Genomic DNA, 20,626 nt, shown 5'->3' with positions numbered 1-20,626 from the left:
AAAGGCAGAAATGTCAACACAACCATGGAAAACACTCAAATAATTCAAATGTAAACATGTTTATACTCGACGCGTCTGCACAAGCGCGAGGGTGAGCGCAGCAAAAATGACATCAACGCGAAGTGGGCGGTCGTGTGCGTTGAGAGCGCGAGAACTTTCCGCGCAGTTCCGCAACCAAAGTTGTACGAGTTCGAGGAGAATCTGGCCGAGCATGACGTCTCATCAAACCGGGACCCAGTTTGCGCGTCTAAATCAGTTGCTTATATTTACAAAATGAGCCATCAATAAGCCATTTTAATGAAAATAAAGATCCATGTTTAATACAAATATTCACGAAACGTTTCGAGAAATTAGAAAATGTTTAAGAGATTGTTAATTTAGTTGTATACATGTTCTCTCATCCATATATACTGTTCTAATGTCACAAGTAATACTGGGTTTAACATGATTCTTTTATAGTGTGGTTTTGGTAAAGTTTACTAAAGTAAACATTGTCACGTGTGTACCTTACTACTTCTCACCGCTGTTTCCTGATGGTTTATAGAACAATTAGTCAGAGTACTCTGTCGTTTCAAAGAATATTACAACGGCGAGTGCGTCGAGTATAAACACCTTCCCAAAGAACGAGGCGCGCACGCAGTCAGCGGAGGCTCGCGCTGCAGAGCCAGATGAAAGTATAAACCAGGCTTAAGGTGGTAAAACAAGTTTGTCTTGGTGGGGACGACGGTCATGCATATTTGCAGATGACATTGGTCTGACTACGGTCAGACTTATACAATCCTATAAACTGCCATACTGGTGAGCTGACTTGTTTTCCTGATTTATCAACAATTTCCTCGCTCGCTGCGGTGCGGCACTCATTTTCCACTTGTTACTCCACGCCGGTTCTGTTACTGAAGAATCCAACACGAGACAACGATATGGCGCACCCAAACTGTTATATGATTGGCTGTTAGTGTGTCACTCCCTACGTTGCTAGGTTACCAGAGAGTGCCTTTGTTCATGCTACCAAACTTGCTTCGCAACGTCTGGTTTCTTTCAACGAAGAAAAAAAAAAAATCAAACGTTTTATCGAACATATTTTTTATTGATATCGATTACATGTCTATCGCTATACATATGGTTATCGTTTTATCGCCCAGCCCTAGCACAAACGCTGCCTGCAAAGTCATTGGCTGATAAGGCAGCGAGGCTGAGTTTTCAGACGCAGCCCTAGTTTGTTTGCACGGCATGTTTCAAAGCAAAGTGCGTACTTTGCTCATGCCATCAGCTTGTGATCCTGTGTTTTCCAAATCTCAGAATGGCTCCGTTTTGTGTCAAAATAAAATCTCAAGGGCTTATTTTTTTGCAAGTGTAGAAATTAGGACAAAAGTAACAACAAGTAAAAACAAAAAGTAATTTTTATATTATTTTTTTTCCTATGACGGTAATAGCCATATATTGTACAACAAATGCACTGTAAAGTAAGTGAAAATTTATATTTCATAAGTATATATTTAATAGGGATGGAACGATTACCGGTTTCACGATAAACCACGATAAAATGTACTGACGGTAAGTAATATCGTTTTAAAATAAATTTTTCATTAAAACCGCGCGTGATTATCGCGATTTTGAAAACTTGCGATAAATCCTGTGCAGTCAGCGTCAGTCAGGTGCGCGCAACGCTGTTTTTGAATGATAAGAAATGGCAGAAGGCAGTGACAGCACTTCTGGGGATTGTTCAGCCTTCTAAAAGGACCAAATCTGAGGTGTGGTCATATTTTGGCTTTTGAAATCTGCGCTCAAAACGTGCGATGTACGCAGGAGATTCATTCATCATACAGCGATTGACTGTTTTTGTTCTATTTCAGCAGTGAAAATAGTTTCAAACAAACACAGCAGAACCACAGCGCATCTGATTTGACTGGCATAAAGTTGGCTTGACGTTCGAGATTCGCGAATTTAGGGACCGTCTCTAAAGTTACACACAAGATTTGTATACATGTTTCTAACTTCAATAGCATTTAAAGAAAATTACTTACAGTCATAAAACCAGCTGTAAAGTGTTCATCTAGGTGTCAGGTAGGCCTATATGCACACCTTTTTTGGATTTTTCATATTTAATAAAATAAACTGTCAAATCATATGAAAATATGGATATGCATTATTTCACTAGGATACTGTTTGGGCTCGTACACAAAATATGCTAGATTTAAATGTGTCTGATAGAACACTGATGAGAATATTGCTTGAGAATATATTTACAGAGATAATATTAGAGATTATATTTACGCCAAATTATTATTATTTATGCATTATGCGTTGATATTGACGACGGCCATTATAAGGAAGGAAATCCCACAGAATAGAGTCTAGCTTCAAAAAGTGCATAGAGCTGCTTGATTTATTTGTTGTTTGTTGATTTTCAAATATAAAACATGTTGAAATGTTTTAAGTGTGTGCATCTGTTCTTTTTGAACACTTTCATCTCATTTGAAGAAAACTAAATATTGAGAACCGTGATAATTTGGGTCACTATAATCGTGATGTGATGATGATGTGTAAATCCCTAATATTTACTTATGAAATATTAATTTTCACTTACTTTACAGTGCATTTGTTGTACAATATATGGCTATTACTGTCATAGGAAAAATAATAATATAAAAATATTATTATATTTATAGATGGACCGATCGACCGGCCAGGGACCGGAATCAGCCGATTTTACACATGCTCGGGCCGGACTGGTGACCGGCCAGTCAGTCTCACATCTTTCCGATTCCAAGTCGGTCCATTTTGTTGCCAGCGACACAGTCAATAACGTCAGCTGCGCGTTCTCACTCTCTTCTCTTCAACGGCAAAGTGACACATACCCGCCTCCTCTCACTCGCTCGTCTTATTTGCTCCAAAAGCTCTTGGACCACTGATCTATATGAAGTGGCACGAACATAAAGCCGCCTCTCAAACAGCTTGTGAGTACCAAAATTAGTGGCATACTGCACTTAAATGGAGAAAAACACACAAAATTATGACAAAATACCCGTCTTGGCGAGTATTTAGTTAAATACAGTCAGTTTTGGAACATAATAGTTGAAAAAGATAACGCATGTTGTGTAACAGTATATTGGATCCATGAATAAACTCTTAAAGTGATAGCAGTCTAATATTCCTGCTGCTGTCTGTCATGTTAAAGGATTAGTTCACTTTAATATGAAAATTACCCCAAGATTTACTCACCCTCAAGCCATCCTAGGTGTATATGACTTTATTCTTTCTGATGAACACAATCTGAGTTATATTAATAAATATCCTGACGCTTCCAAGCTTTATAATGGCAGTGAACGGGGCCAATGAGTTTGAAGCTCAATGATAGATGATAGGTGGATGCACTTTTTTGAGCTTCAAACTCGTGAGCCCCGTACACTCCGATTGTGTTCATCAGAAAGAAGAAAGTCATGTACACCTAGGATGGCTTGAGGGTGAGTAAATCTTGGGGCAACTTTTTTTTAAGGACAAAGACAAAGAAAATCACTCTGCTCCTGACTGAATAACTTTTGTAACTTTAGTTGTAAGCATTAATCTGTATTTATTTTTTTACAATTAAGACTATCCAGTGTTATGATCTAATATGACATATTAGATTCCGATGTAATATGACTTCTGACCTGTAATGTTGCCTGAATCATAATCATACACTGTTTGTTCGTTGGCCAGAGGAGAACTGGCACCCCGACTGAGCCTGGTTTCTCCCAAGGTTTTTTTCTCTATTCTGTCAACTGATGGGAGTTTTGGTTCCTTGCCACCGATGCCTCTTTTGCCTTTGGCTTTGGCTTGCTTAGTTGGGGTCACTAAATATTCAACTATATTACTGATATTCCCGCATTGACACTATATGAGAACTGAACTGAGCTGGATGACATCACGGTTTTCTCCAGAGCGCCTGTACAGCCGAATCAAATTCTGTTGCATTATATTCCTGTTATCACTGTAAAGCTGCAAAATTCAGAGTGAAAAACAACTAACATGTGTTGTTTAAGCTAACATATGGCTTCAGAAAACTTGAAATGCAGCTCACAAGTCATATGGATAGATTTGTGAAACTAAATATTGGTGAGTAAACAATGATGGAATTGTAATTTATGGATGAACTATTCCTTTCAAAGCAGGTCAGTTATCTCACTCTCAAACTAACCTCCAGCTCCAGGAGGATCCGTATATGTGTCTTCATTAACATCAGGATCATTTAGCAGGGCTTTCCCAACCACAGCACAAAGAAAAGAGGAACTTGCATCCTGGATGCATGGAAAAAACGAATGAAAAACTCACATCTCCTCCACAACTGATGCTTTTTGCTTTCTTCTAGAAAAGTACCTCACATAAAAGTGCCTTGGCAAATCCAGCCCTAAGCCAGTTTTAACATCCTGTTCCTGACGAGAATAAATCAAACCCACACAACATCAATAATTCAATTTCAATCCATATTTGGCTTTGAAACTATGCTACTGTAAAGCACAGGACGGATACGAAAAAATATAATATTTGTGTCCATTCGACTTTGTGTTCAATGGAAAAGAGAAAAACATACAGGTTTGAAGCAACATAAAGGTGAGTAAATGGTTGCACAATTTTCTTTTATGTGTGAACTATTCGGTGCAGTGTTGTCAAAACGTACCACCTAGTCAGTACAGAAAGTTTTTAAATGTGACGCTTTGAGCGCTGTTGAGCGGAATCGTGTCTGTGATTGGCTACAATGATCAGCGCTTCAAAAACATGTTGTAAATATACATCAATGACGAGCACTTACACAGATACACACGGGAGCTTTTGAATCCAGGCGTCAATCAGTGGACCGGTCCTGCTCCAGCTTTCAAAAACTTTCCATGCGCTGATCATTGTAGCCAATCACAGACATACCCGATGAGCGCGTGAGCACAATGGCCAGTCAGAGGTGTTTACGATTCCAGATCAACAGCGCTCAAAGTGTCACATTTTTAAAAGTCGGTAAGAAGTCGGTACTTTTGTCAACACTAGTTTGGTGGTTACACTTTTACACTTCCATGTCTTTTAAATATATGTATATAATCATTTTTTACAATTACACTTAGATGCTTTTAGGACTGGAAATAACTTTAATATTAATATTTAATATTAATCGATTGTTTTTCGATTAAACGAATAATCTATCGATTATAACAACTGACAACCGCATTCTAGTGCTGTCAAAAAAATTCACTATAATAGTCCAAATACAGATGCGGATGTACAAATTCATCCGTCTCGTTTTTTTGAGGTAGGAGAGCCCCGGGGATGTTTTCTTTTCAAAGATTCTCTGTTGTGGTGGTAGGCCTATGCCATTTCAGTTTTACCAACATGACATCATGACTTTGCGTAAACATACACGGCACTTTCTAAAGCCAAATGGCGTGTTATCTGTACGCATTTTGAGCTATCCGCGTGTATGTCTACGCCATGTGATTCCGCGTGTATGTGTACACCGAAACAAACCATCATCTCCACGTGTATGTCTACGCTGTGTGTTTCCGCGTGTATGTCTACACCGTGTGATTCCACGTGAATGTAAATGGATTTATAAACATACTAAATTTTTTGTTTTCAATTTTTTGAAAATGTAAAAATGCAGAATGTTTCTTGTGATGGGTAGGTTTAGGGGCAGGGGCAGTGTGTGTGTGTGTGTGTGTGATGGGTAGGTTTAGGGGTAGGGGCAGTGTAGGGGGATAGAATGAAACGGCGTTGATAAACACGCTAAAAAGCGATTATGCGTCTTGATAGCGCGCCAAAATGGCATAGCGAATTGGCGTGTCATACATACGCCATTTCATGAGATCAGTCTGGTTTTACAAAGCGTGCAGAGCACCATTTTATTTGGTCTCTGCTAAAAAATCCCCACACTTTATATTGGGCTCAATATTTTTGTAATAATGGCTGATTTTCAGCATGCCCAAGAGTCATTGGATGACCATAAAGAGCGAACCGAGGCATTCCACGCTAATCGACTAATTGACGTAATCGATTACGTTGATGCGCCATTTCAGCCCTAAGTCTTTTACATATGAACATTAAAGCTGCCGTCAGTTTGAGCGACAGAGCTACATTAATCACTCTGGACAGAACGCTGAACTGCTTTCAAGCAAAGAGATACAAGTCACTTGCATTTGTGCAAACATGTACTTTCTTCTGTCTCAATAAAATCAGAGATGTATGCATGTATGAACTATCCCTTTATCACACGAAAATGTGGGTCACATAGAATTTGAATAAACAGACATTGCAAATGTTTTACTGCAAACTAACGAAACCAGGGAAATCTTATTTTATTGCAAAAGAAAAAAACTATACAATTCATTTTTCACTGTGCACAAGGGACACACACACAGCGATCAGCTTGGGAAGGATTTGAGCCCTGAGAGAGACCAAAAATTGAGTAGAAGAGGGCAAATCAAAGCTCAGGACTTACATCAAGTTTATGAGTGTTTCTGGATCAGTGATGCAACAACTAGCAAGAAGACAACAATACAAAACCCTCTCACACAATGTGTATTAAAAACTCACAAGCTAAGATAGATATTTATATATGGATGAAAGATGTTTGCCCTGCAGGGAACACAAGATACAAAGGCTTCACACAATTATGGTGTTCTCAGCTAATAAAAGCTGGAGGGTTTGCTTCCTCCCAGCATCTGCATTTCAAGCCTCCTTGTTGAAATGAATGTTCGGGTGAAATATAAAGAGGATGGGTCAGTACAGGCAGATGACAAAAAATGTCCACATATTTCTAGTTAGACTAGACACTCACAAATACAACATTTAGTCTAAATAAACTTTGATTCGGACAAAACACCTGCATTCGCTGCATTTGTGTGCATAATTCTGGATTTTCTAAGACTTTAATAATAAATGTTAAATAGTTAAATGAAGAAAACTTATAAATTGTACTGCAAATATACAGCCTTTGTTGAGGTTATGAAAGCATAAAAATAAGAATGCCTTGAGAAAGCAACATGTTTTATTTTTTTAAAGTTTAAAATGTAAGTGTATAATCACATTTACTTTAAAACCTCTTGGTTTTAGATCTCTGAATGCATTGTATGATTATAGCATCACCATGCCTTATAATATTTTATATCCTTTGACAATTATACAACATAAATGTATCATACTTATAGCCTATTAGTTGTAATTTCAATGTTGTTCCTCTAGTATTTAATGCATTGTTTTACTCTTAAGCATGAATAAGTAAGTATTATTATACATTTTAACTGTGATAGCCACTATTAATTAGGAGAACCTCATAAGGAGTGTTATAAGGCCTACAGAGGCTTGTGTGTAGTGTCTTGTGTGATGCTGACTAGTGTTTTCTCCTCCCTTCCCCCTCTTCAGAATGGCCATGAATGAGCCCTCCCCCCAGCCAGAAACTCTGCAGACTTTTGCTCCATGTTAGGAAGAAACCAACACCCCTTCAGCACAAAATGGAAGCTTCCACTATCAAACTGGGGTACACCAAAAAGCCTCACAACAAACATTTCCCACAGTTGCAACATTTGACATTTAAAACACATTGAAATGCAGGCACGCGCCGCTGTCCGAGGTGCTGAACACTGCGTTACGAACTAAACGTCCATCGAACGGACTCGAGATTCTGGCGTTCAGCGAGAGTCATTCTGACAGACGAATTCAGTGAAGGATTGAGAGATTGTGACTCTAACAAACAGCTCGAACCAAGGCCAAGCAGACGAATTACCGTGCCTATATAAATAATTGCTATCTGAAAGCTATAGTATAGATGACCTTGCTTTTGAGTCGCGATTATAAAAAAAGTGAAAGTGAACTGCAGAGATCGAATCAAATTCGACCACGTCGTCATGTGACCAAGAAATATAACCCAACGGGAAGACTGTCGATAAAGTATCGAATAAGTACGTTGAGGTTCAGTACACACTAAACAGCGATGGTTTAATGCAACACGAGCAACTTTCCTTCACAAACTCTCTAGAAACATGTCGACCTACTAAAAATGGACGCATTGTAGCCAGCAATAGTACTAAAGAACCAAGCAGTTGTTGTTTATTATGATTTCACTGAACCCCTAGTCCTTTTTACAGTGTTTTCCCTCTATGAAAGGGGGTCTGTGTTTCTAAAATGTCGCATGATGGCAAATATAATCCCCAATAAATAAATTCTTACTTGTTTTCTCCACTTAGGGCAGTTATTCTGCTTTGCCTTTAATTTGGTTGTTTCTTAAGCTCCCCGTTATCATATTAAACACGTTTATTCAACACGATTCCTACCCAAAAACAACCTAAATGTTTTGAAAACTTCACAAACCACCCTGTGTTATTTGGCAAAGTCACGTAAAGGACAAAGCATTGAGAACGTCCGTAAGAACTAGTGATGCCGACAAAGTTTCTCGCCCAATGTAAATGCCCCATTCTTCAAGGCTACAAATAAAATGAATTACCTGTGGGTCCTGCTTCATCTGTGCAACTAGTTTGTAAACGAAGTAAAACAACGAAAAGACGTTTGGTTTAAAGTGTTTCAAGTTAGGATGTGAGGGAGGAACAAAGCGGCGAGCAGTGAGTCCGTTTGAACCTCATAAATATTCAAGTCTCGTCCCGATCGCTACACAAAACCGCCGCATTATTAGTGCAAATCGCAAAAAACACACCACACACGAGAAAGTGCATCAAAGAGCGTTATAACAATCTGCGCTCCAAGTGATTATGGCGTCATAAAGGCGAAAGAATGTTACCGTTGTATCACTCTAAAAGGCTGCGAATTCCAACCAAATTAAAACGTTCGAACGCGGCGGATGTCTGTCTCCCAGCGTGTATTCACGTAAGAATCCCAGGAAAGCTTCAACAAAATGCCATTTTTATTTACCTGATGACATTGGACTTCTACTTTGAGTGCTTCTTGAAGGCCTTGTAGCTCCATATTCCGACTTCAGAAGCACTTTTCCTCCACTTTCGACGCGATCCGCGTTATTTGTGGCGTAATACAAATATTTTAAAAGCAACAATAACAATCGCAAGAACTACTCGGGCTGCACAGCAAGTTCTCGCTTCTTTACTGGCCGTGAGACTCATCACCCACTTTACGCCAGTATAAACAAAAGTGCTCGGAAAGCGAGCTAAAGATTTCAGCAGTCACACAAATTCACTCCGAAATCCACACGGCAAACGCCTATCCGACCTATCCGAAACGTACGGCTTTATTTCGAAGTCTTTGAGTTGAAAAACGTGGGACTATATTTTGTCCGAGTGCGCGGGATGATTTCACTTTGCCTGGGGAAAAAGTTGCGCTTCGGTTGTCAATGCTAATTCGGAAAGTTCCCGGATGGAGCAGTGAAAGAAGAACTCTCCCTTCCTCTGTCACGTGAACGCGCTCCCTCAGTTATGGAGTCATGCGCGCTCCCACAATTCTCTACAAAAACCAATAGTACCAGCAGAACTAGTGGAAAAAAAGTCCTGGAGTGTTGCGTTTTAGTGGCAAATAAATGGAATTTCTTCCGGTTAACATTTGTTTCAAAATGTGTTGGTAAAGATAAACCGATGATCCCTAAAACAAATTGAAGACAATGAAAATAAAGGTATCAAATTGATTGGTATAACCTTTTTGTTAGCTAAATACTATTTTCATTTTAAAATAATAAAATAAAAAAGTTTTCCTTTAGAGTTCGAAAACTTGTAGACTTAATAAGACCTTTTGGCAAAATACTCCTAAATAATCAGCTACAATGCAAAGTTGATTAGATTCAGCACTAGTATGTAGGCCTATATGTTATTCTAGCAATATGTAAATCAAATACTGTTGCTGAATTAAAATGATCTGATTTGATTAGGGGCAAACCTAAGAGAGTGTGTTATGATTAAGTGTGTGCTTTATGAATGATTGGGGGGGGGGGGGGGCATAGACCCTCACAGACCTCTGTATAACCCCCACATAGCATAAATTAACACAAATCCCTCCAGCTATTAAAATGCAAATATGGGCCTCTGTACTACCTTTATTAGTAGTCTGTAACATAGTGCTCCTAGGGGTCTGCATTACCTAACACATCGCTTTATCATAAAACATTTCTGTTGCTAACATGCTTTGATAAGATGAAATCTGCCGTCTGTAGAAGATAGGCCAATTGTGTTATGAATAGTTTTATGATTTTATGAATAGTTTGGTTCAGCTGCTAGAAAACTCTGACCATGCATAATAATTACTCCCTTACAGCAAAAGTTATAAAATGAGCATGCATACTAATATGTTATGCATTTAACAGGACTCTTTCCTCCAACTGATCATTTTTATCCTAGTTGAAGGGTTTTACCCCACCCTGTCCTCGTACCAACCCCCATCCGCCCTCCCAGCCGTGCGCCCTCCGCCCCCTTCAGTCCTCTAAACACAAGTCAAAACGTCATTGGAGCATTACACTGTGCTCACACGCTGCTCTGCCCTGCCATCCTATCAGGAGTTACGGCTATGGCATATGCATCCAGACAGAAGGGATGAGAGCCAATCGGCTTTCAGGACAGGATGAATGTGATGTGGAAGTTAATGTGATGCAGAAAGGGCAGTCCAGTGCATTTACTTACAACTGACTGGAAACCCTCTTCTGCTTGACGTGTGTGCTTATGAAGGAAGTCAAAAAGCATTTTGAGATGCTGAGGTTTTCCATCTTTTTAATCACTGATGGGGGGTTGTGTATAGACAGACCCTTCTACTTTCATTTCAAATGGTAGTGACAAGTATTCCACATAATACAAAATTCCACATGGTCTCTGTCTTAATATGGGGGTCCAAGAACTCATGGCCCATGTGGATGATTAAAGATTCAACTGAAATGTATATTATTATGTGTTTGTAATAGCAAAGTCCACCTTGAATCTTCAAAGTTAGGGTTTAATGAAATGTGTTACAGCAACACAGGTATCAAAAGGGCAACTGACTTTGAAAAGGAAATCACTCCATTTTACTGTGAGATTAAAAAAGAAGTACAAAATACCCCCGTATAAAAAGTTTACTGCTGTAAGGCGTGCCACGTGATCATAATATGTGTGGTGTAAGTGTGGACTCAACATATTCAACATTTAAGCTCCGATGAATCACGTCACAGGACAATTTGAAATGAATGTGACGATATCATTTGCAGCTCAAACCATTGTTTATTGGAAGCCCTTAAGGCCCTTTTCATTTTTATAGTTTATTTCTATAAAACCGTATGCTTGCAGTTAACCACATAAGTGTTTGTTTTATTATTCATACCACAACAGTAAAGAAGTAAATAGTTTTATTGGGGTATTTTAAAGTTAAATAAACATTTAATAATCTATAAGCATTTCAGAGATTTATATGTACTGATCATATACTGAACTATACTGTCAGTACAAATGAATATAATCCTAACCCTAACCAGGCATTCATTTCTGTTCAGAGGGATGGAAACCGATAGAAAACGATTAGGCCTAAAATATTCCTCATCTCTAGTGGACAACATTATCAACATATCACAGCCTTCATCTTTCAGTTGAAATGGCTATCTCCCCAAAAGAGTATCATACATTCATGAACTAAGCATGTTTGAATAGAATGACATGTGTTCCATATGTACAATGTTTTGAGAAGTTTGTACTTTGTGCACATAAGATATAGACATAATAGTCACAATGGGTCATATCAGACACTTGTAAAATTGTATCTGCTAAATGGTTTAAATTAGTTTGATAACTTTTTGTCAGCATGGTCTAGATCTGGGGCCTGTACCATGAAGCCAATTTTGCTGGCTAGCCAGGTAAGTTTCAGTTTAGATTGCGCCAATCCTGGTGCCATAGTAACTTAAGCTCCACAGCTAACCTGCTCCGGAGCAGGTTATGTTCAGGATAAGAGATCTCAAACTGAATTTGAACCAATCAGCTGTGAGCAAAGTGACATGTCTGATGCAATAAAGTCACTCCCCCAGTTTCTCTTGCTCCAAATTAAAGGTCACTATAATGTGTGGCTTTAATGATGATTACTTAATATAATAATTGTATCTGATTTATAATTATAAAATGATATTTTACAATGATAAATTACATTTTAAAATATATTCAAATAGAAAAGTAATTTTACATTTTTATTTCACAATATTACAGTTTTTAAAAATTGTAATAACATAAATGCAGCCTTGGTGAGCAGAAGAGACTTCTTTTAAAACGTTTTAAAAAATCTTACCGTTCTAAAACCTTTGTCCGGTCTATATCTATATATATATATATAATCAACTATAAACTAATTTCACAACTTTCACTTGCACTAATAGCAAGATATTTTCTTTATTTATCCTCTTTCATGGAAAAGCATTTTCTTCTGTATAAATGCATTTAAATTCTTTATATACTTCAATCTCTTAATATTCAGCAAAAGAGTTTTGAATCACATTGGCTCTCTCGCAAGAAATGAATCACACTTTCTCTGTGTTGACAGGCATGTGATTGGCTGCTCACTGCTGATGTCACACTTTCTTGTTCCACAAACTCAGGATTGTTGGCTGAGAAAGCTGATGATCAGCATTATGGTACCAACAAAGCCGGATTGGATTGGTTTGGTTTTGTTAACTCAAAACTAATCCTGTAACCCTGAGTTTGTTCAGCTACCATCATGGTACAGGTCCCTGATGTGTGCACGGTTTGGTGAAAGTCTGACAAAAGGCCTAGGAGAAATTTGAAAAAAGTTTAGTTTTTTAAAACAAATTAGAATGGTGGATAAAGTTTTTAGATAATTGTAAAAATTTGATTTGATATTGTTCTGGCTTTAAGGTGCTGTATGTAAGTTTTTGACTGAAATAAAGCATAAAAACACCATAATATGTTGCAGATATTTAAGAAACTTGCACATATACTCGTTTCTCTGAAAAACAAAGCTATAGCCAGTTATTTTACTTCCATGTCAGAATGTCTTTTTGTTTTGGTCCAAATTTAACCAATTTACCCATAGCATTTCGCCACACCACAGGTTGCCAATTGGTGGAAAACACAGCATATTGCTGGGTCAGAGATCGCAGATTCTACCCGAAATAAAAAGCCTCAGCATCCATCGAAAAATGGTGAGCATATTAAAACGCAATATCAACTTGCAGTGTTTTCCATTGTCGATTGCGCTCAACTGCTTACATACTGCATTTTTAAAACAGGGATTCAGAAGATTAAGAATTTTGATTCTTAGAGCCAGATTTACTAACAGCTTGCGCCAGCGCAAACCCTCTTTTAGCGTTAAAAAACTGCTGTCAAGATATACTAAAGACATGCAGTGATAAATTAGTGCTGAAAAGGTGTGAGGGGTTATTTTTGTGACTGACCTTATTGCGTATGCATTTGTAGGAGTTTCCCTTTTAAAAATATTTTAATTAATCATGGAAGGTGATTTACTAAGTTTTGCACTCGTCAATTTACTGGTGTTTGCACCATTATTTACCGCCCAAAAAAGCATGTCTTAAATCAGACACTAACTGGTAGATTGCGTTGGTCATTATGGAAAGGATCCGGCTGCGTCTGTGTTCTTTAATTTGCGCATAAACACGCACAGAACTTTACACTCCCATCAGCACTTTTTTGGAATTGCGTTTTTCACGCTAATTTGCCCGGTTTAGTAAATCTGGTCCTTAGAGTTACTAGCTAAAATGTAAATTTGCTTATTATAGCGCCACCTTGTGGCTGATTTTCATCAAAATCTACAATGAGTACAATGGGCTAAAGGAAAAGAAAAATGGGCTTTTCACTACTCCCATAAAGTATGATTGCAGGAAAAAATATATGTTTTATTTAACATTGATGGAGTAACCGATTTTGTGTGAAAATAAATCATAAAAGTGTTTTTTTGTTTAAAAATCTTACAAATGTATGAGGTGCAAAAGGCACAAAGTATACAAATACTTTTGCTAAAGTAAAATGTTTTTAATAATATCTAAATTAATACAAAGTTTGTAATATTTTCTGGTTATTTTGATGAACAAAATAATTCATTTTTGTTCAATAAATATACTCGTAAATATACTCGTTATATTCGTAAATATATTCGTTTATTTTTTCAAAATTATTTAAAAAAGTAAAGATTCTGAAAGCATTGAGAGAGATCCCATAATCATTTTATATAGCTTTACAGTAGTAAAAATATATATATATTTTATTATATTATATTATGATTAATATCATATTTTTAAATATGATGGCTTCATTATAATGTGATTATTAGCACTAAGGTGGACACCCAACTTAATATATGATATTTGCTATCTGAATCTAACCATGTCATGTCAACAAATAACGAAAAGTTATTTTCACAAGATGAGAGTTATAACACCAAGCCATTACATAGGCGATGTCAGCTTTCAGAATCTCAGTTTCAACAACCTAATTTGCATATTTCTGTGGCAGTAAACATAATTGCTGAAATTAAATGAATGCTTATTTTGGAAATTACCCAAAATAGCCTCCTTGAAACCATGATCAGCAGTGCAGGCAATGAGTCTGCAATGTGATGACATCACATACTGCTAAAGAGTTATGTTATATAGATTTAAAAATAACAAAAAAAAACCTGGCCGAAAATCAGGCCCAGCTCCACAGGGGGCCAGCCCACCCGATCAGGAGCTTGGCCCACTCTGGTCCCACGGCAAATAACGACCGATTGCAAAATTGGTGTGATGTTCAATTGAGATCCAGATTTTGAGGGAGTTCAGCTTTTCGGCCGCTTGATATCAAAATATGTCAAATGTGTTCATATGGTATTGCAAAACACTTTTTCTGATTGATATTGAGGTGGGATATGGGTACATTTAGGGACAGGTGTGGTGGTATGGGTAGGTTTAAAGGGATAGTTCACCCAAAAATGAAAATTCTGTCATAATTTCCTCACCCTCAAGTTGTTACAAACCTGTTTGAGTTTCTTTGTTCTGGTGAACACAAAAGAAGATATTCGGAAGAATGTTTGTAACAAAGCAGATAGAGCAACCATTGACTACCATAGTATTTTTTTCCCTACTATGGTAGTCAACGGTTGCTCTATCTGCTTGGTTACAAACATTCTTCCGAATATCTTCTTTTGTGTTCAGCAGAACAAAGAAACTCAAACAGGTTTGGAACAACTTGATGGTGAGTAAATGATGACAGAATTTTCATTTTTGGGTGAACTATCCCTTTAAGGGTAGGGTTAGGTGTAAGAGATGTGTCAACATCTCTACAACATCCCTATATACAGATTGGCTTCATCACTCTGTCTCCTCTCCACCAATCAGCTGGTGTATGGTGGGCGTTCTGGCGCAATATGGCTGCCGTCGCATCATCCAGGTGGATGCTGCACATTGGTGGTGGTTGAGGAGATTCCCCCTTCTATATGTAAAGCGCTTTGAGTGCCTAGAAAAGCGCTATATAAATGTAACTAATTATAATTAATTAATTATTAATTATTAACATAAGTACAATGTAAAAACATGTATGTACACAATAAGTGCATTCATTGTATCAAATGATTCATTTAAATGTTAGCACATAGTAATTAAGGCCACAAAAGCCACATAAAGTGGGACCAAATCCGCTTGTTATTTAGAAACTATAAAGAAGTAGAAAGTAATAAGGGCACTGTAAGTCGCTTTGGATAAAAGCGTCTGCCAAATGCATAAATAAATAAATAAATAAAATGTCTGTTTTGGTGAGTATCCTTACAAGCACAGTTCTGAGTTTATCTTAATGAATGTAAACAATTTGGAGGAAATCTAATGTGTCAGATTGGCCTTAAAGTGACAGTAGCTTAATATAGCCTACCTGCATGTGTTATTAACGTCAACAACAGGGACTACAGGGACTACAGATGAAATTTAGCTTGTAGCTAATTCTGGTGTGGCTGAGTGCCATACACTGTCCCTGTTATATAAACGAATAAATAAATAAATAAACAAAAAAAGGAAACCCTCAAATCAAATCAGTTCTTTTTACCAAGATGAAGTTCATACTAAGATGCTAAGATGAAGTTCACATGTAATTAAATTATAGCTGGGTATGGTGCACCAGTGTTGTTTTATCTAGATCGAGATACTATTCGTTTTTATTAATATTTTGAATTATATCAGTTGAATTTATATTTTTATTTTAGTTAACGTTAGTCATTTTGTTGTGTTTTTGTAATTTTATTAATTTTATAATCTATGGTAGTTATTCATTCATTTAAATTTCCGTTAATTATTTTAGTACATCAAGTTAATCTAAATGAAAATGAGAAATGTTTTTTTTTTTTTTAAATATAATATTTTATTTCAGTTATTTCAGGCATCTTTCATTACACAAACTCTGCATGTAGAAATTTCAAGTACTTGTGCATGGTGTCATTTATGAATTCTAATTTTAAAATGATTATGTTCCTTGTTTCAACAGATTGTTCTCATAAAATGTATACAGCATCTGGGAAAGACGTCCAGTATCACCTCTGGTAATAAAGCCACAATCTAATCCTGTTTGCATTAAACAAACCTCCTCCGGAGATCACGGATCTGTTACTATGACAACAACTCCAAGATGAGAACAGAACAATCCAGGATTAGGTCTAACCCACAAAAGAACAGGACCCTGAATAACCATGTATTTAGAAATGAAGCATTAGGTCAAACGTATTAAATAAATGGAGTACATTTAATTTCATATTGACTTTAAGGTCATGTAACGGTAGAACAATAAACATTACATTAGCTATAAAAATCTTAATGTGATTAATTCCCTTTACATTTCTATGAAACACGTGAACAGTCATGACATGAAGGCATCAGATGTTTGCTAGCACACAGTCACGTCCTGAGACACACTCTGACTTTAATAACAGAGTTTCCTAGAATAGATGAGTGTGTGTCACTTGAGCTCAGCTCTTACTGTAAGCATCACGGCTGAGAGCGGAGATCTGATCACACCGTAACCTTCATCTGCACAGATGCCAACAATAGGAGTAGTTTTATAATGAACTCATGTGCCAGTCAGGGAAACATGGTCACCATAAAAAGCCTTAAATACATCAATATCAGGGGCGTAGCGACCATTATGCATTTTCGAAGTATTGTATTTCCACCACATATATTTTAGACAATAATTAGTAGTTTTCTTTTAGTGAAAAACATTGTAATAAATGAAATAACAAGTGTTCATCAAACTTATCAACAAATCTATGTTAATGTTATGTCACCTAATCAATATTTATGAGCCAGGCTGATTTTATGAATATTCAAATAAGATGGAGTGGTTTAGTGCGCATGTGGGCTCTACAGGTTTGAGTCTGAAGCTGTGCCTTGCTCTTTTACCCTGTTCTCCATATCACATTCCTGTCAATATAAAGTGGGTAACTTTGTTTTTTATTTCAATATCTGCCTTTTTTTTACCTCACAGACCACATGCACTAAATATCCTGCGTTTATATTATGCTCATGAGGTGGTTTGAGTAGCCAAAATGTTGCCATCCTGTGAACAAATTAAGACACGCTTCATTAACTTTAAATGTACTGAATTAGACTTGGCAGGAAGATGTATTTGAATGCATATCATCACAGTTTTTGACATCAGAAAAGTTTGAAACATCAGAAAAGATCTGAATAAAACATCTCCCGTAGCATAACACATCAAAACACTGTTTTTCATGTATCTGTCATTTTGAGATTTTGAGCTTTTCATAAAGTGTTTTTTTCAGACTAGTGGAAAGAAAACATCCAAAATACACTGTCAAGTGTATTTTAGCACTTAATTCTATTTTTGTCTGTTTTTGTAAATTATAGTACATATCTTTAAAGGTGTTTTTCTCAAAATTTGTATTTTCTCTTCTCCTCATTAGTAGCACTTACATACACCAACTTTCCAGTTTTATTCCAATCTATATTCTGAAGGTTTTTACAGAGGGGGTTGTTTACACATTATTTGCCTGATATTTTTTGGGCTGTTGCCTGTATTTTCTGATATATGTGTGATAAAAAGAGATATCTAAAATCCCCTCTGTAAAAACCTTGGACTCTAATATGTCAAAAAAAATTAACACAAGAATCTTAAACCTGGCTTTATCGAATGTTCAGATTTTACCAGAAATTATTGCAAATTAGATAATGCATCATTTGCATATTTAAACATAACATTTCAGAATTTTTTTTTTGCAATTCTTCATGTAATCAATCAACTGGGGATATATGGTAATACATATTAGTTAATTGTTTTACCCTATTCACCTGGGGTGTCTTGCCTTAAAGCTACAACTTTTTTAGTTTATTCTTAGCTAAAAACACTTAGTTCTTTCAAAAATATATGTGCTCATTAATGTATATTTACTTCTTTCAAGTAATAAGGTGTTCTCGAAAGTTTATAATATGCCATTGAAAATACATACGGGTAAGGGGTTCGAATGCGGGTCGCCATGTTGCCACTCCATCTTGAAAGTACATTAGCCAAAGAGGGACATACCCGTAAATTCAAGCTTCGCCTTTCGCGTTTTAACACTCGATGGCACCGTGTCGAATGTGGACGAGGTCGAACTGGAAGCCATGTTAATTTTGGACTAAATTGGCAACCGTAGGAGTTAAAATGAAATCGGAATTGAGAGGAACAGAAACTAATATTCACTGGATGGTCATATACATTTTCACCGCTAGATGGGAGAAAATATCACACAGTGTAGCTTTAAGAGAACAATAAGTGAAAAAGTCTAGACACTGAATAACTGTTTGAGTCAATAAGCTAACATAACTACATATGTACCAGTAATGCATTTACTGATGTAATAACTTTACATAATGTTCTTGTTTATTATTTGAAAGAGAAGTATTTGACCTTGCACTTTTAGGGCCCTTTAACAATCAGAGCGCATGGCAAATCCACTTTTGGTAGTTTAATGACGGGAAAAAAAATGGTCGGCGTGCCAGGCGCATGGTCCAGATGGGTTGTCCCTATAGGAATCCTTTTATTTTTAATATTTAAAAATGTTTGTGTGCTGCTGCCTTGCATCCCTGTGTGTGTAATAAGCAGAGTGTATGCGCGTTGCGCATCTGTCTATAGGCGCATATTATTAACACGCCCTTTAAATAACACCAAAAATACTGCGCTATTGACTTTAGACCATTTTGTTGGTCAATGGCGCAGTCAGTTGCCTCAAAATAGCAACGTGCCAACAATACACCAGAACACACCTCGTTTTCAGACCAGCACGCCCATGGGCGAACAGATGGGTGCGAGTGCATTTGCTAATTTAAATAACGTGACGCTGGGCGTGAAAATGATAACTGCGTTGGGCTGAAACTAGCAAAAAAACACTTGCTCCTGCCGTCGCATTGCGCCGGGTGTATGATAGGGCCCCATGTGTAAACACTCATATTTAAAATGTGTAAATATACAATTGTGTAGTCCTGTTCAGTTTTAATATCCATCACAATCACTTACAGATTTCACATCTCCAGGCAAGTGTTTAATGTAATCGTTGTTTTGGATGACAACTTTCATTTAAATGATTAAAAAGATTGTACCGCAGTGGCTTTATGGCGCTGAAATAATGGTTAAAGACATGCAGATAATGCCAGAGAGATGGTTCCATTAAGAGAAACCAATTAAATTTCCTCTTAATTTGTCCATTCACTCTTATAATTACAGCATGTTAACTAAATTTGCATAATTAGACTTTCACTGATCTGTGCTGCCTGATTGACATTTAAATATGTCATCTGAACAAATTAGCAATTAGAGACGCATACCGCCAAAAAAAAAGAAAAAAAAGAAAGATAATCTGCCCTCATGACTTCATTAAGACACTAGTAAGAAGAACCCATGACCGCTTTGAGTCACAGTCATAGGTGAATATGGTCCGAGCCATGCTGAGACAACGTGATGCAAAAATAGTCTGTATTATTACTTTTAGACTGACCAAAAAAGAAAAAGATTTTGTTTCTAGTCAAAACATCTCAACAGATTTTCTGCTATTATCAAACTGTTAAAAAAATGATAAGGGTCTAAGTGGGTGGATATTGGCTGGAATAGGCTGCAATATGGACTCAACCATATGCTAATAGTCAAAGGTCTGGATACATGAGACTAGTGGAAGTTTATTCCCATCAGATTTACAAACATTTTAGTCTTTCTGTTAATGGAACCTGAAAAAGTGATCAAGAGGCCTGCCAAGAGTGTTCTACTTTAACTCTTCATTCTTAAATATAATATTTAGATTTTTTTTTTTTAAATAGTATAATTGAAACAATTGGATGCCTTAAAAGATTATTTTTATTCATTATTATTATTATTTAGAAAAAAACAGGTTTTCAAACTTTTTGATGCCAAACTCCCCCAAATATATGGATTCCTTTGCAAGGAATATAAAAGGAAGCTATTTATTTTCATGTATAAAGGACCTATTTTGTGAGAAAAATACTGTGATAAGTTTTTTTTATTTTCACAAAAATTAAATAATAGGCTTGTATATTGTTATTGTTCTAATGGAAAAGCTAATTGTTCAAATATCACCTTGTATTATGTTGATGGTTTTTAAAGCATTTATTTCCAACACATTTTCAATTAAATTAAAATTATTTTTTTCACGTTTTTTTGCAAAAAATATTATTTGAATGCAGATTTACAGAGTATAGTGCCATTCAAGC

At 36.6% G+C, this 20,626-nt stretch overlaps 1 protein-coding gene across 1 annotated transcript in view; it reads right to left on the bottom strand.

The window, feature by feature from the left end:
* The window catches only part of phf21b (PHD finger protein 21B), a 71,462-nt gene extending 62,210 nt beyond the window's left edge, over nt 1-9,252 (bottom strand). The window contains exon 1 of the mRNA XM_079817896.1: nt 8,884-9,252. Coding sequence (XP_079674022.1) covers nt 8,884-8,937 — 54 coding nt within the window. The 5' untranslated portion in view covers nt 8,938-9,252. The remainder of the gene's footprint in view (nt 1-8,883) is intronic.
* Between the last annotated feature and the right edge of the window lie 11,374 nt (nt 9,253-20,626).

This window comes from Gobio gobio (assembly GCF_949357685.1).
Source record: "Gobio gobio genome assembly, chromosome: 5".
Classification (NCBI taxonomy): Eukaryota; Metazoa; Chordata; class Actinopteri; order Cypriniformes; family Gobionidae; genus Gobio; species Gobio gobio.
Note: the sequence above shows the minus strand (reverse complement) of the source record. Positions and strands in the feature narration are given on the sequence as shown.